The 17,214-nt window shown below is 40.7% G+C and overlaps 1 protein-coding gene across 4 annotated transcripts in view; it reads right to left on the bottom strand.

Moving 5' to 3' along the window:
• The window catches only part of MYB (MYB proto-oncogene, transcription factor), a 35,149-nt gene extending 23,286 nt beyond the window's left edge, over positions 1–11,863 (bottom strand). The window contains exons 1-8 of one of the 4 annotated variants that reach the window (XM_048844484.2): positions 11,648–11,863; positions 6,950–7,067; positions 5,396–5,467; positions 4,579–4,671; positions 3,910–4,130; positions 1,787–2,021; positions 746–826; positions 241–345 (exon numbers count right to left, since the gene is read on the bottom strand). In XM_048844484.2, coding sequence (XP_048700441.1) covers positions 241–345; positions 746–826; positions 1,787–2,021; positions 3,910–4,130; positions 4,579–4,671; positions 5,396–5,467; positions 6,950–7,067; positions 11,648–11,670 — 948 coding nt within the window. In that variant the 5' untranslated portion in view covers positions 11,671–11,863. Of the gene's footprint in view, positions 1–240; positions 346–745; positions 827–1,786; positions 2,022–3,909; positions 4,131–4,578; positions 4,672–5,395; positions 5,468–6,949; positions 7,121–11,647 lie in introns of those variants that run through there. The other 3 variants (XM_048844489.2, XM_048844485.2, XM_048844483.2) reach the window with 3 other exon arrangements.
• Between the last annotated feature and the right edge of the window lie 5,351 nt (positions 11,864–17,214).

The following is a 17,214-nucleotide window of genomic DNA, read 5'->3' as shown; positions in this document are numbered from 1 at the left end:
AGCCCAAACTTGCTCCCGCTGACTTTGCAAAAGTAAAAATACCTGCAAATTGTTTAGTACCATAACATACATAAATTTATAAAGCAAATTCATACTAAATATGTGCTATGTTTCATTCTTTTAAATCGGAAATATAGGGCCTTGATTAGTGTCACAGGCAGAGGGGGAGTAAAAAGGTAAAAGACAAGCACTGGGGTAAAGCTGCTATCCCTCCATCCAAGCACACAGTGACAGTCTTACTGGTAATGCCTGCTGCCCTTTCAGTTCATTCTCAGTCGACATTAGTAGCAACTCTAATTCCTTTATTCGTTTTTCTTTCTCAGGATCTTCATCATTATAGTGTCTCTGCAATTAAGAGTTAAGGGAAAAGAAAAGATAAAGGTCTGATCGGATGTTGCAACTAAAATGCTTATGGCTTGCCGTCCTGTGGTATCACGGCCAAATTAGCCTCAGAGGTAAAACAAATGTCAATTGCGTTTTCCACTGTAAAAATCCCTGTTGAATTTCAATACAGACATTGAAATAGAAAAAGTGAAAGCCATCACACTAAATATCAGCTAATGTGTTTCAAATTTACCTCGAAAGAACTGATCGTTAGCTATGTCAGAACTCCCTCCCCTTCCCCATTTTCTTCTCCATCACTCAGTATGTTAAAAATGTTTTTTCAAGGTAAGAAGTTTGCATTTTAACTTCCATATCAAATGTTTAACAAATTGACTCGTGAAATGATCTTTAAACTATCTACCTGAATAGCTGCAGCGGCTGGCTGAGGGACATTGACAATATTTACATGCAGTGCTACTGGATATGGGATTTGACCAGGGACCTAGGCCAAAACACAAAAGACACTCAAAGTTATTAATTCCATTATGCGAGCTGCAGTGTGTGTTGGGGTTAAACTCAAGCACTACTCCTGCATCTTACACTGAACATTTAAAATCCATAAAATTCCTCTCTTCTAACTTGCAAGAAAACTGAGCAGCTTTTAACAAGTAAATACGACACTAAGCATCAGAGGAGGAAAGACGTTCAAACAAGAAGCACCCACCAGTTCTGAGAGTGGATGAATAATTCAAAGAAAGTTTTATGTTTGTTAAATGTTTCTAAACTGAAGTGCAAATGGGAAACAGATAGATTGTAATAAAATGTAAAACCCAACTGCAATCTAAAATCCATAACACAATTGTGTTTAAAGGTAGCAATAATTTTCATATTAGTTATTAGCATAAAAGGATTTGGATTAAAAACAGTAACAATGACCCTGCAATCAATACTCAAACAGAACAAATACTGAAGTCAATGGGAGAGTCACATAAAAAGGGACTACAGAATCAGGCCCAAATATAGCTGAATTTCAACAAGTGCAATACTTACCACCATAAGAAATGCTAATTCATATGCATTATAGTTGGTTAGTTTGTTTTAAAAATTAAGATGTTAGAATGCTGTAGCACAAAGGTATGAAAGCAGGTTTACCTATTTTAGGGTTATGTATGCCCATTATTGTAGTATATGATACTCCAGTTCTGCAAAGAACTTCCTTAACTTTATGCGTGTGAAGTCCCATTGACTTCAATGGGACATAAGCATGTTCTGAAGGTTAAGCACATGCTGAACTGACTTGTGGAATCAGGGCCTGAGTGTCTAAGATCAGCATTCCTTATTTGCCCTCATTCCTCTAGTCCATCCGTGAAAGCAATAACAAAAACATCATTCTTCATCAATTTCAATGCAGATAGCTTAATCACAGATCTACATATGCAACAAAAAGTTTTCAGCAGCTTACATTTTGTGGCTCCGAGATGTGGTAATAGGAGTAGTCATTGTTAACTGGGGGTTGGGTGGCTGCTGGAAGTTGTGCAGAAGGTGGAGTGTGAACAAAGCCCATTAAGTGATTGTTTTTCTGAAAACTTGCAGCTAATGATGACTGGTTGGCTTTGGAAGACTCCTGAAGATAACCTTCCTGTTCAACCTTTCGACGCATTGTAGAATTCCAGTGGTTCTTGATAGCATTATCAGTTCTACGGAGGAATACATGCATATAAAGATTTTTTCAAATAAAACTTTCAATTCAAATTCAGTATAGTTGTAGCCATGTCAATCCCAAGCTATTAGAGAGACAAGGAGGGTGAAGTAATATCTTTTAGTGGATTAACTTCTTTGGAGAGAGAGACCAGCTTTCGAGCCACACGGAGTTCTGGACCTGAAGAAGAGCTCTGTGTGACTCAGAAGCTTGTCTCTCTCACCAAAGAAGTTGATCCAATAAAAGATATTACCTCACCCACCTTGTCTCTCTAATTCAAATTAAAGTTAATTGACTGGAAACTGTTGTCAGTATAGAGCATTTCTAAGAGTCCTCAATAAATTTGTCACAATTCAATGGTGTGTGTAACACAGAAAGGTGTTCTACCCTCCTCCTACTAACCCATAATTCTTAAGCACAGATTTTTAACAATTCCAAATACAAATCAGCTCTCTCAGGTCATTGCACTTTGAAATCAACTACCAGTGGCAATATGCACCATAAGAATGTATGGGATAAGACGCATGGATCTCTACTATGACTAGGATTTATGGATCCAGTTCTGATGTTTCTCTTCAATTATATCTCACTGTGAGAAATTAATCACTTGAGGTCTACCACATCTCCGCTAGGTGAAGCAACTGGCATGTGGAGCAAACCCCACCTTCTAGGTTGCTTCATGCACCATCATTTTTTTGAAGCATTAACATTCCAATAGAATTTTGCTGCATTCTATTACTACAAAGAGAAAGTGCAGGAACCAGCAGTGAAACGGTTAACCTCCAAGCAAATTTCACAACTGGGCAACCGAACAGTTATTAGGGAAAGTTTTTTTTAAATTTCAGAAAACAAACTTTCAAGTATTCAATTGTGTGATTAGACAAAAGCTATGAGAACTGCATTATTAAAATCAGGTCTTGGGGTAACTCAAATATAACACCTCTATCTGAGAGTCTTTACTTCACCATCACGCAGTGTTATTAACTGTGGGTGTCTGTGGTACAAGGAAGGCTGCAAGAAGATTGTAAGGCTCTCCAAACGACAAGCCTATTTGTGGTTCTTCTCTCCAGCCAAAAAAGGCCATCACACTTGTGTCTTGGAGATGTTTTACCAACTACTGGAGTCTAGAGGGAAAAGAATGTTGCTTGTTTATTTTGTATATTTGACAGCATTTTGTGTTTGGGCACTTTCACTGTTACCGCTGCAAAGTCAGTAAGACTTACAGATGCACACTTACAGATGAGTAGTCCCATTGAAGCCAATAGAACACCTCATATGAATAAAGTTACTCATTCTACATGAGGGTTTTCAGGATTGGCATTTGAGTTAGTTAGTTTCCCTTAGTTTGTATTTGGATCATTCACATAGCAACAGAGAAGAGTAAAACACTTTAAAATATGGGGAAAATATTAATGTAAAACCATCAAAACTGTCTGGGGCACAGGGGTACATGTAGCTTATGAAACAACTTTTAATTCATTGTTAAAAATACTGACTGGATTTCAAGCTGACTGTATCCTCTTAGCTGAATGTAAACTTAGTTTCATATATAGAGTCTGATCTTGCACCATTAAGTCAACAGAAGTTTTGACAAATACTCCAACACAAACAAGACTAGAGCCACACTTAGGAAAGCCCTGATGATTTACTATGCTTACTATTTCTTCATCCAGTGGCAAATACTTTAAAAAATATTTCTCCATATACTTGGTCCCAGTTAGATCAATGGCAAAAACACACATTGATATCAATGGCACTAGGATTTGGCTCAAAGCATTTTGGTTTAGAACATGCAATTCTTTCAGTGTACTAAGAAGTCACCTGAAACAGACTGCTCAGACTCAAAACCTTCTCTTCGCTATTTAACGGCTACTATATGTCATTACCGTCCAGGCAGCAACTTTGCAATTTCTGCCCATCTGTTTCCCAGCCTCTTGTGTGCCTGGTAAATAATTCTATCTTCTTCTTCAGTCCAGGAGGTTTTCTTTACTTCTGGATTCAGATGGTTGTGCCACCTCTCCCTGCATTGTTTTCCAATCCTCCCCTTCAAGTGCTTGGCAATAACAGACCAGCGCTTTGGGCCGTATTTTTGCACAAGTTCTATCACCTTCAAAGAAACACAGAAGAACCGCCCATGTTTTAGTGTGACATAATGAATTAGTGCAATCATTCTGTAACACTCCAATATCATCAATGAAGTTTCTCAAAACCGCTGTAGTAGAGCAGATGGGTAGGCACTGCTTCATATTTTCTATTTATATATTTACCCAAAAGGAAAAGGCTTTGGTAATATAAAAGGCATTTCTAGCGTTTAGATTTGCAGCATTAAAGTATTGATTACTTGATTTGTGTAGAGCACTTTGAAACTGTACCAGGAAGCACTAAATAAATGCTAAGTATTGATATTATTGGGGCCAGTCTTCAAGTCCTTCCTCAGGCAGTACTCCCACTGAAATCACTGAAGTCTAGATGAGTTTTATCCTAGTTAAGGCTGCAGTATTGGGCCTATCATTAAGTACTATTTAAAATATGAGGCTGAAAGAAAAGTTGATTACCCGCTGATCCTCTTCTTTAGTCCATGGACCTTTGATAAGTTCAGGATTTAGTACTTTCTGCCATCGATGCTGGCACTGCACATCTGTCCGATTCTAATTGCATATAAAATATACAAATTAATCACTTGTCATATAAGATGAAAGAATTGCAATATTTCTTTCTCGGTGCACTTGCTCCCCAAACAGACCCTCTATGTATCTCATTGCCAATTAATACAATGAAGCTATATGGGAATAACTGAGACAAGATTGAAATGAGGGTCCTCAGCAAATCAACGGCTGGGAAGTACTCTGCACATTGAATTAGAAAAGCATCTTTTCCATAATTGTCACTGTATCATGGTAACTAAACAAATTTATCCTTTAATATCTATTAAAGATATTTTTAAAGAACAAGTGTTATTATATGTTATCTGTAGAATTTGAACAACAATAAGAGATCACAAAAGAGATCTCATATTTTATAAGCAGCATTTACTAGTGATCAAAGCTAGGTTTTTTTTTCTGTACTAAGACATTTTTGTTTTACTGACAGATCAACCATCTGTTCTATAACAAATCCCCAAAAAAGTCTTTTTACATTTCCCCTCCCCCATCTGAGATGAGTAGTGAGATAAATAAAATTGAGCATAAAAATTGATATTCAACAAGGCATCCTACTGTATTATAGCTGCATTTCTTAAGTTCCCATTTGTGGGGGGCTTTATATCACATGAAAATGTAGTTAAGAAATAATCTCTCCCCCACCCCTTACTTGAAAATGGGTGATAAAGAGTTGTCATCTCTGCAAACGAAAACAGAAACAGTGTCCACTTACAGGAAGAAAATTGGCAATAACTTTCCAGTCTTCTGTACCATTCTGTTCCACAAGTTTCTTTAGTTTTTCATCCTAGTTTTTCATAAAGACAACATCATCAATGCTCCAATCACTTAGCGCTGCAACTAAAATATATCAGTCAAGCTAAGGTAAAAAAAGAAAATACTCCACGTTGCTGAATTTTTATGGATCCACTTCTTTCAGGGATCCAGGACTGACATAAAAGGGAAGTCTCTGGCCTGATAATACTTTTTTTCTTGCCAAATACACCTCCTCATTCAGCAGATAGTTTTTCTTTGGTTATGGGTAGGAACTTAAATATATTTTCTGGGCTTCTGGACTATGCAAATTATGCTGATCTGCATTTTATCAGCCAAGGCAATTTAAATGATTATTTTGGGGCTGGTATTTTCAAATAAGTCTAAAGGAGTTAGGTGTCCAATGTCCACTGAAATTCAATAGGATTTAGGTGCCATATTCCTTTAGGCTGTTTTCAAAAAGCTTTAAATGTTAATCACAATACTGCATAAGATTCTATACTGAATGCATAACGTAAGTAATCCGCCATATTTACTGCTGGTGTAAATGGGCAAAACTCCTAAATGGGTGAAACTCCATTTCTTCAAAGGAGTTTTGAATATTTTCATCAGCAGAGATTTTGGCCCAATATCCTAAAAGGAAAGTCCAGTAATGTAGGCCCTAAATACCAAAAACAGCCAATTAAAAACATCAAGAAGGACAAAGGTATTGTAATAGCAATTCAAGCTTTTAAAAAAACCTTACATGAAGCAGCCTGCTAATGTTTATGTATCAGAATGAATCACTGGTGTTGAAAAAGCCCAAATATCACTCAAATAACTGAATTAACACATTTCACACAAAAATTAAACCATTGTAAATGACCATGGATTATCCACCCCTGTAAATGAACTTTTTATTACTACAATTTGCGCAGAAAATAGACACAAGAGCACTAAAAGTTACCAAAGCATATTCTCTTATATTCAGTCTTTCAAAAGGGGAACGTATCTTTAATGTCAGTTTGAGGTACAGAATAGATGTTTCTTCCAGATTTTAGTTACTGACCCATGGAATCACAACTCCATTATTAAAGCACAAACTTCAGATGATCCATTTATTTGTAATAAGAGGGCAGAAGTTTGTACGACAGTTGTTTGCTGCTGTTAAGATAGTGAATAGACGTCATTTCTCACATAGCAACCATTTTCAAACAAAGAGCCAGCAATAACAATCAAACATTGCTACAGGTAACTTTAAAATTGTCGAACCCTGCCAGCTTAATGCAGTAGTTTGAACACCTATCGGGTATAACAGTCTTTCTGGAGTCAAGGATCAGTATTTAGACTTTTTTTTTTTAAAAACAACGACCCACAAATTTACATCTAATTATGTATATAGCCAAATTCTGCCCTCATACATTTGCATGAGATTCACACTGAAGTTGATATTTAATGAAATCTGCATCTGAGAGAAGAATTTGACCCATTTACTCTCTCTTTTTAACCCAAATGTAGTAAGTGATCCTTTATTTACCTCTTCACGGGTCCACCTGGTTTTTCCTAAATGACGTTTTCCAGCCTTAGGAAGCAGACCATCGTAGTCATGATCATACATCTCAACATCTTCATCGTCATCATCACTACTATATATACTACAAAAAGAAACAGGAGGTGACTTAGAGTGGAACATGAAGACTTAAGTTCCTGAATTACAAAATATATGAAAAACAACAATCTTTACAAAGGTTATACAGATAAAAGTTTGAAAACTTGCACAACAAGATTTTGTTCTGCATTCTATTCTACTATTCTGAACTGGTTCTGCTGTTTTTGGTATCCACAGATACAAGCAAAAGGCTGGCAACCTTCTTATTACTGTACATGTTTAGACCTGCTCATACTGTTAGATCAGTGGCAACTTACACACTTGGCAGCCTTTCAACCAATGAAAGTTTCAAATTAAAATACAATGTTTAGGACAATAAAGAGAACAAGAGGCTATGTCCTTTACACAAGTGCATATGCAAAATCTTTAACTCAGGCTACATATTTTGAAGAGTGCTTAATGTTTTCACATATTTGATGAAGTAGCTGGTTACACAATTCCCACATGGTATTTTATGTACAAATATAAAAATAGTAAAATTATGCAATAATATATTAGTCATCATTTTGGGATTAGAAGACCAAAAATATTGAAGGGCACAAGTTTTTCAAAACTAATTAAAATGAAGGCCATCAAGCGATCACATTATTTTGTAAACAAACTCTTATCAATTATGTCACAGTTCATGGTCGAGTATAGACAAAGCTGAGGACTAGTACAATACAAGATCTCTATAGTAACCACATAAATGATCAAGTCTCCTTATACTGAGCATTTTGCTAAACTTTATAACTTTACTACCTCTATGCCATTTCTAAATACCTCATACTGTTTTTGAAATACTCTAGTCCTCACCTAATTAATGACGAAGGGATTTCCCCAGAGGCTATCTATGGGTAAAAAGGAATCTATTACTGTTTTCACAACCAGCACTAACCCTATCCCGCTAGCTAAAATTGAAGTGTTTTGCAACAGGAGTTGTCTTTCTGTTGGGTAAAGTATTATTTCCAACTTTAAGATATAAACATCACTTTTGAAACTTCAACAAAGAGATGACATCTTTCGTACTACAGAAAAGACAATGTAGTATTTGACTAATGATCATGATATATGGAAGAATCTTTAGATACAATTTTAAAAACCTGTTTTTGATAAACAGCCATATTAATAAATCCACACTAACAACACTTCAATTAAGGATGGACCAGACACTATTCCTCCTGTTAATCTTGTTTTTCAGAGACTTGGGGGGGGGGGGTCATTAAGCTGAAGTTCAATGTACAGGTTGCTAGCCAAGATGCAAGTACCACCAAAATTCAAGCAATCAAAAAGCTTAAAAGAAAGTATATTCAGTTAAAATAACATTAAGTCTTCAGCCCTGTCTTCTGGCACATGTTGTGTATCAAGGAAAATCGCTATTTAAGAGGTTTTTCAGCATCTGCAGTGATGCATGTGGCCTATTTGAGACCAAGTCGCAAATGGCTAACAAACTGGCAAAACAGGTCTGCTAATTCCATTCTTAATTTACTACCACTGTGCCTAGGTAGGGTGGCACATGTGACTAGATCAGGGATTCTCAAACTGGGGGTCATGACCTCTAAGGGGATTGCGAGGTTATTACATGGGGGGATCGCCTGAGCTGTCAGCCTCCATCCCAATCCCCACTTCACTTCCAGTATTTATAATAGTGTTAAATATTTTAAAAAATGTTTTCAATTTATGGGGTGGGGGGTCACATTCAGAGGCTTGCTGTGTGAAAGGGGTCACCAGTACAAAAGTTTGAGAACCACTGGACCAGATAGTTCACTCACAAAGACTTGTGGAATATTTAGGCATAACTAGTGACTTCAACTCAATACAATCCTTCAACTCAAAAGAGTAGTTATTCACAGTAGTAGTCTCACTGACTACAGTAGGACTACTTACATGAATAAAGGTTCCAGGGTCCTATTCATATGAACAGAATGACAGCCTTAGCTCTATTTCTTTGCTTTTATTTTTTTTAAAGTTAGATTTTCTTTTCTAAGTAACACATGGAGACAATTGTGTGACTGCTATTAACGTTAACAGAAGTTTTGTAGCTAAATACCCATGTATCACTTTGAAAATTGGTGTCACTGATATTGGAAGTACCAGGTACAGCCAGCAGGGTGACATCTCCAGTGCTGCCAAATGTTCCAGGTACATCAACGGAACATGACACAAGTGAAACTGGAGTAGATTAGTGATGAAAAGGTTACCATTATTTTAATGTAATACTTATAATCTAAATTCTTTCCGTACCTACCAAGGACCTTATTGTGGCATACAGAATGAGTAACTCCCACTCTGTGTCTCCTGTGACAAAAGAATTCGGCCTGGGGGGGGGGGGGTTATAGGATGATCCGCACCACATTTAGCGAATCAGGTTTCTAGCATATGTCTGGAACATTTTTTTTTTTAAATATCTGAATGCTCAAAATCTGGCCCCAACAACAAATGCACTTGCTAATTACCAGTAGAGTGGACTAAGTGAAAGGGTTAATGATGCCACACATGCTAGCTTTCAGTGCTGTTTAAATACTCTACAAATATGAATGCTACATTTTTGTCAAGGAAACCAAATTGTGCAATGATAAAAAAGGGGGTGGGGGTGGAGAGGAAATGACTTGCTGCTCTACTGTGATTGAAGAAACTGGGCACAAACAACCGAGGGGAATCCACTTTCGTTGTTTTGACTAATCCACTTTGCCGACATCTCCTTGCAGTGCACTTCACGGAGCTGCTTAAGCTATGTAATCTCGAGTTTCCCTTCTCGCACCAGTACATCCCCTTCGCAACCAGAGGGAAAGTATCTGCTGCTCCGCGAGCACGGCGAATCACCACCACTCGGGCTGGGAAGGACCAGTCTGAAAGCTGCTAAGCAGCTCCACTTTCCTCCCGTCTCTCCCGCTCATTCAGTTCCTGTAAAGAGCAACTGACCCTTTCGTTTTGCAGGCCTGGCTTCCTCCACCACTCCTGACACGCTCATTCCGCCACTCTGCAAAGTCAAAATAAAATACAGACTACCCACTAGGCTCTCACCCCCCATCACTACCACCTCCCGTCTAGCCCCAAGAGGGAGGCGCAAGCGAGGCGGGGACACATCTACTGTGACTTGGCCCCCGCCCCCCCTGCCCCCCCCCGGAGAGACAGGATGAGTAATTCATAGTCCGTCCGTCCTAGTAACACACTCGCTCTCTCATACTCAAGTAACAATCTAGTTTGCACCGAACCCCCACCCCGAGCCTCCTTCTAGATTTCACACGCTGGGCAATGCAAACCTTTTTTAAGTCAGCGATCGGCAACAAGAGGGAAAAGCTGCGGGGGAGGGGGATTTGCTTTTCTGTCGCAAGCCGGGGGGGGGGGGGGGGTGGACAGAAAGGAGAAAGAGAATCTCCACGTGTCCGACCGCCAGTCCAGAGATCATTAGAAAACAATCCTCCTACAGTGTGTGTGTGTGTCTGTAACAGCAGCCACCACGAGGCGCTCAGACCTCTCCCTTCCAGTTCGCAGCACGCCGCCCGCCAGAGGGAAGGGAGCAGCAGGGATCAGTCACCCCAGTACCCCCCCCCCCGCCACCACCACAACACAGCTCGCGGTCTGTGCCCCCCCCCCCTCAGTCCCATGCAATAGCCCATTCCCCAGGAGGAGGAAAACAGCAACGGGAGCAGCCACATGACAGCTGCTGCCAAACGCCCCTCTCTCCTTCTTCTCTCCCCACCCCACCCCCTCCTGCCAAAGTCTAAAGAGTTGCTCTCATCGCGCTGCTGAAAAGCTTGCTCGGGCTCCGACATGTGCGGAGCGGCGTGTGCATTACAAATAAAAAGCCTTGCAGGGCATAATTATAAACCGAGAGATGAGCGGGGCAGAGTCGGAGTCATTAAAAGAAAGGCTCTGCAACTGCAAAAACAAAAACAAAAAGAAAAAGAAAGAAAGAAAGAAAGAAAGAAAGAAAGAAAGAAGGTTTGCTCCCTCCCCAGCGCCTCCTTTTCACGCCGCCTGTCTGCCACCCACCTGACATCCCACCTCCACAAAGAATGAATGAAATGGGAATGAACTACCTGCAGCCACTAAACAAGTCCGACATTTTTGGGCTTACATCTGCCATCTGCTTAGCTCCTCCAGCTCAAACAGACCGCAGAGCAGCTCGGCACAGATCGCTGAAGGCAACAAGTCCAAGTGGGAATCCTGTCTCCCCCTCCCCACACACACACACACACTCCCCCCCCCTTCTAATTTGTAGCCACGCGTGCCATGCACGGTCCTGGGAAATTTCTGCCTGAGCAACTTGCAAAATGCACTGCAAATTGCAATCTTCCCAATATCCTGAGTCTTTTTTTGGGAGGGAGGGAGGGAGGGAGAGAGGGGGGTGGTTGAGAAGGGACTGAGGGGGTTCCTAATATGCTATTCATTTGGTCTTGCAGGGTCTGTTTAAGTTTCCCTCTCCCCTTCCCTGTGCACAGTCTGACAGGCGTGGGGAGGATCTGGCAAACCACTCCTGCAAAAACTAAAAAAATAAAAATAATAACCCAAATAAACCTCTCTATCCATAGACTACTAAACATACACACACACACAAATGCTTTCATGCTGCAAAGAGTTTACCTGTGCCTGGGTCTCCTGGCCATCCTGGGACTAGCCACAGGGGGAGGAAGGGGGGACGTGTGCTGGCTGAAGTGCTTTGCTTTCTGTGCTGCTTAAAAGTGCCCCACCGCCGCACAGTGAAGTTTTCAGGAGCAGCAGCAGGAGGAGGAGGAAACAGGTTGAGATTAAAGAGTAAACTCTGTAAACAGAGATGCCATCAAACAAAGGGCTTTTTGGACACTCCCCCTCCCGCCAAATCTGGCGCCCCTGCAATGCGCAAGCGCCTCAGAGCCGGGAGGTTCCAGCCTCGGCCGCTGGGGTTTATTGCCGGGGCCGCGGCTGGCCGAGGAGCCGCTTCCAGCCGTGCCGCCTCTCCCCCTGCGTGGCTGGGAGCCCGCGCGACGGCGGCGGCCAGGAGCGGGGCAAGGGCGGCAGCAGGAGAGGCGCCTTTTGCTGCACAATCCCCGCTCAGCAGCATCAAGTCCCCGTGACTCCCCCCCCACACACACACACATACACAAGTTGTCCCTGGGCAGCAGAGCTAAGAAGCACCGCTCTCAGCCCCCCCACCCCCACCCCCCGTGCCAGCTCTCCGGGGGGTTGATGCGAAAAAACTGTAGTGATTAAACCGCCGCCCCCCGCACACACACACACCAGAGGAGGGAGGACTTGCGCTGGGTGCATTTCAGAGCCAGGCTCACAGACCCAGTGGTGTGACATGCCCCTCAGCCGGATGGCCACAGCCTGAGAGGAGCCCCTTCTAGGGTGCGTCCCTGGCACGCGTGTGCGAGGGACAGGGGGTGCAGCTGTGGGAGGGGTGCGAGGGTCCTGCTCCTGCAAGCCTGTGCTTAAGTGCGGGGTGTAGTGGGTCTGGATCTCCCGTGGGTCTGAATCTGCCTGCGTGGCGGTGGAGTAGGATTGGCTGGGTAGAGCAGTGTGTGTGTGTGTCTGAGAGGGGGTGATACGTGTGAGTCAATATGTGGTGTGTGACTCTGACTCTAGGTTACTCTGAGTTGTATGTGTGTGTGAGAGTAGTTCATTCAGTGGAAGGGGGAAATGTCCCCAGCTCAAAGTGCACCTGTTGCTTGCTTGTTTAGTTTTAGTTTGCTCTGGTTCAGCAGGGTTTACACTGAAAAACCAAAACGAAGGGAGTGAAGCCCAGTAGTTTGTAAGGGACGAATCATTGTTTGTTTGGGTTTGTGTTGCTGCTGGTGTAGGAGGCTGATTTTTGCTGGAGTCTGTCATGCAGTCCCGCTGGGGATTTTTACTGTCGTTCCTCTTGCTGCTACCGGGACCTGGACTGTGCCTGTTACTGCAGCTTGCCTTCCCCGTTTTAGCAGAGGTAGTGGGTGTCCGATGAGCTCCAGAAAACTTTTTTTTTAATACATAAATGAGTCACAATTTGAAAATGGTGAAACATGCAAAGTTCCCAGGCTACTCTGCGAGTTACAATTCAGACACCTGTGGTGTCCCCCAGTGTATGGACTCTTCGACCAAAGGCTTAGTTTATGAATGAACGTTTCTTGCCTTCATTCCGTCTGGGGGACAATGGAGCCATAAGCACCCTGAGCACTTTCAGTTTTATGGACTCTAAAGTGTCAGGCTATTTTTAAAGAACAAGACCACAAAAGATCCACATTCTAAGATGTGCACTTTAAAATTACCCAGGCAAATCACCAGAAGGATACTCAGACTGAAAGCGCACCCAAAAGAATGACAATTTATGAGTTCTCGGTGGCGTTGTTCCTCTCTGAATCTAACTGTGAACTCTCCAAAACCTTCCAAACTTGCTGAGCCAGTGGCCTGAGCTCACTTCACTCCAAGTCCTTTAGGGCTTTTTAGAAGTGGAAGACTTCATTCAAGGGTAGTGGTGAATAAAATACAAAGTGTAACGCATATAACACTTTCATTTGTAATAAACAGTCACATACTGTAGCCCTTGCAGTTATGTAGACTTTTTAATTGGAGCAGTTAACACACTAGTGACTGCAACATTTTATGTGTACATACATGTCTATTTAATTCTGTATATATTTCATAATATAATTTGTTAAATCTTAATATCTGTCTGTGAATTTAATATTTGTGTCAGGGGCACTCCCTAGATTGTTAGGAGTCAGAAGTCACGACATGTTATCGGAAATACGAACTTCAATAAATTAGCAGTAAGGTGTTCTCACTGCAGCTTTGCTACAGACTCACTATATGACCTTGGGCAAAACCCTTTGCTATTCTGTGCTTCTGTTTGGCCATTTGCATAATAGGTCTAATTTCCTAATTCCCAAGGTTGTTAGGTTTAACTTATAATTTTTTGTAAAGTACACTGAAATTCTCAGATAGAAAGGAAATAATAAGAATAATTAATGCTGACATACTAAAAAACCAAGGACCCATTCTAGCGTCCCTTGAAGCCACCTCCCATTGACTTCAAGAGAAGTTGTATTGGGAATTCAGGGAGGGCAAGAAATACTCATGGCCTCAGAGTTTCTTCTGGTAAAGAAATCCTTTTGGAGTCAGGGAGGTAGCACTGCAGAGGACAAAGCTTATTATACTGTAGTATCTTAATGAAGTTCTTAAGGGATTGGTAAAAATTGGTTACTGAGCAGCAGTGCTGGTGGTTTATTAAAAGTATTCCATAGGAAGTTGATGGCAATTAAGTTGGTATTCAGGAAGGGAAACATCAAATCTTCAGTATTATACCCAGCCATGCTCATTGTATGTTACAGTGAGAACATCTGTTATTTGTAGCAAAGTAACCCTTACTTATTCTCATGTATAGTCAGAGTTTGTCAGCTCAAGAATCAAAACTTTTGACAATCCACAAGAATAGAACTTTTATTTGGAAAATGTATGCTGCATTGCTGTTGATGGGGGTGGTACTTATTTTACCTCGCCTGGTTTCTTAGGGTCTAATCCTGCATCCCTTGCACAAAGCTCTTTATATGAGTAGGACACATATGAGTAAGTACTGCTCAGTGTGAGTATGGTTTTCACAAATGGGCTGTAAGGTAGGCCTTTAATCAAGATAAACATAAGAATGGGACCTTGAATTTGATGGACCTACTTGTGTAAGTATTACTCACCATGACTAAAGAGTACTCAATGTGAGTAAAAATTGGTCATTTAGTGAAATGATATGTGCATACTGTCTATTATATATATGAAATACCTCCTAAATGTGCTGTTTCATGGTCCTTCCTTCCCTTAAGGAAGATGTTTTCCCTTTTTTGACTACTTTCAGATACATAAAGAGTGAATGTTAGCTGAGACAAACTCAACACATCCCCAGTCTATTCATATCTAAGTTTCCACAAATTAATTCATTGAATTTCTGTTATTGTCTGCTGAATTAAGTAAGTGGGTGGTTATATGTTCAAGCTTCCTTGGAGGTATTTACATTTATGAATACGCCGTTTCTATTATGAACCTGAACAAACACATTTTTCCTCCCAGAATTTAAAAAAAAAAAATCAATTTGTCTGTCTGTGTTCAACATCTATTTGGAGTGCATAATGACTGATGCCCTAGAAGATCACATATGCACAGTCAGTATTGGGGGGCGAACAATCTCAAATCTTCGGTTTGCTGCTGACATTGACGACCTGGTAGGTAGCGAAGATGAACTTGCGACCTTGTGAAACAATTGGATGAAACCTTCGCAAAACATGGCCTGGAAATCAGTACAGAGAAAACCAAGCTAATGACAAACAAACATGACCTGATCTGCTCACATATCATTGTCAGTGGACAAGAGCTGGAGACAGTGAAACAGTTCAAGTATTTGGGGGCAATCATCACTGATGAAGGATCAAAGGCAGAAATTCTGGCAAGAACTGTGCAAACAACAGCAACAGTAGCGTAGCTAAAGCCAATTTGGAGGAACAAGAACATCTCCCTGGAATCCAAACTGAAACTGCTGCACGCACTGATCATCTCCGTTTTTCTGTATGTGTGCGAGACATGGACCCTTACGGCAGAACTTGAATGGAAAATAAAGGTGATAGAGATGAGATACTTTCATAAAATCCTGGGCATCTCCTACTTCGACTACATCACTAATGAAGAGGTCCGCAACATCATCACCCAACGCGCTGTGTCATATGAAGACCTCCTGATGACCGTGAAGAAGCACAAGCTGAAGTGGTAAGGCCATGTAACAAGATCATCTGGCCTATCCAAGATCATCCTCCAAGGGGCAGTACAGGGGAAGAGAAGAGGAAGTAGACAGAAGAAGAGATGGATTGAGAACATAAAAGAGTGGACAGGAATGGACTTCACAGAGACTCAATCACTGACACACAGTCGTCAGGGGTGGAGACAATTGGTTGATTGTTCATCAGTGATGGTGCCCCAGCGACCAGTGCGGTTATGGGAGTGATGATGATGATGATTCTACATGAAACTGCAAGCAAAACATAACTTTCAGGGGGAAAGCTTTTATTTTGTAACAAAATTAAGTTAATGGTCAGTCATCTCCTAAGATATATGTGTGCAGCTCCCACTGATGTCAACAGGATTTGTGCACATCACGGGGGAATGTCTTGCATCCTTAAAGTTTACAACATAATAATGATTAACTAAAGGAAAGTAGCCAGAACTTCTTTTCTTTTCACATTTGCACAACTTAAAACAATTTTGGGTGTCAGGGGGATTTTTGTATATCTTTGCTGAAGACCCGTTTATATCTGAGATATTAAATTTTAAAACCATGTACTCTGGATGTGCAGTGACACATTTTTTTTTATTGTTAACCTCTTCCTGCCCAGACTTCATTAATTTATGATGTGGCTGCACCTATTTACAGCAATTGCACCAGACGACAGAATAACTATAAAAGGCATAACTACATGTTCCAGTGATCTTTTATTTACTTTTGGAAACTGTAATAAGTAACTCAATAAAAGTAATTATGTACATAGTAAATACAGGATAATACGCAAAAATGCTAAATCTTTACTCCCCACACCACCGCCGACACACACTGTATTAAAGTATGTAAAAAAAATGCACAGTTCAGAATGAAATCCATAATGTGGGCACTATGGGTTCATCCTTGATATTTTCCTGTTGTGCGCTATATCTAGTTCTTGAAAGTCTGGCATTCAGTCCTGTAATCCTTAGTCAGGCAAAATTTCCATTGATTTTAATGGGAATTTATCTTGAGGAAGGATTATAGGATTGCACCCTTAGACTGGGTTTTTCAAAAAGGCTATGAGTTGGTGCTTGATTTTCTTAGGCCATTTTGCAAATACCAGCTTTAATTCTTAACCGTTATTTGTTCCTGTTTTTTCAGGGTTTGTTGCAGAACCTTAAAGGGACACTGCCAATTTAAAATTATATGTTATAAACCAACACCTTTCTTTACCCATGTTACCAGTAACACCTTAGATTATCAAAAGTAATATTTTAAAAATAATTTATTATTTGTGCTGTTTGTTTGCTGTTTGCATTTCCCTCAGATTGGACAATGAAAATCAGTGAAGTAGGTTTTACTTTTATTGTTTGTTTCATTTTTGGATTCTTGTTGCTGTAATGTTTGGGTTTCATATGCTGCAGAAGAATGTTTATTGCTTAAAATCAGCTGGTTT

Source organism: Caretta caretta, chromosome 3, assembly GCF_965140235.1.
Source record: "Caretta caretta isolate rCarCar2 chromosome 3, rCarCar1.hap1, whole genome shotgun sequence".
NCBI lineage: Eukaryota > Metazoa > Chordata > Testudines > Cheloniidae > Caretta > Caretta caretta.
Note: the sequence above shows the minus strand (reverse complement) of the source record. Positions and strands in the feature narration are given on the sequence as shown.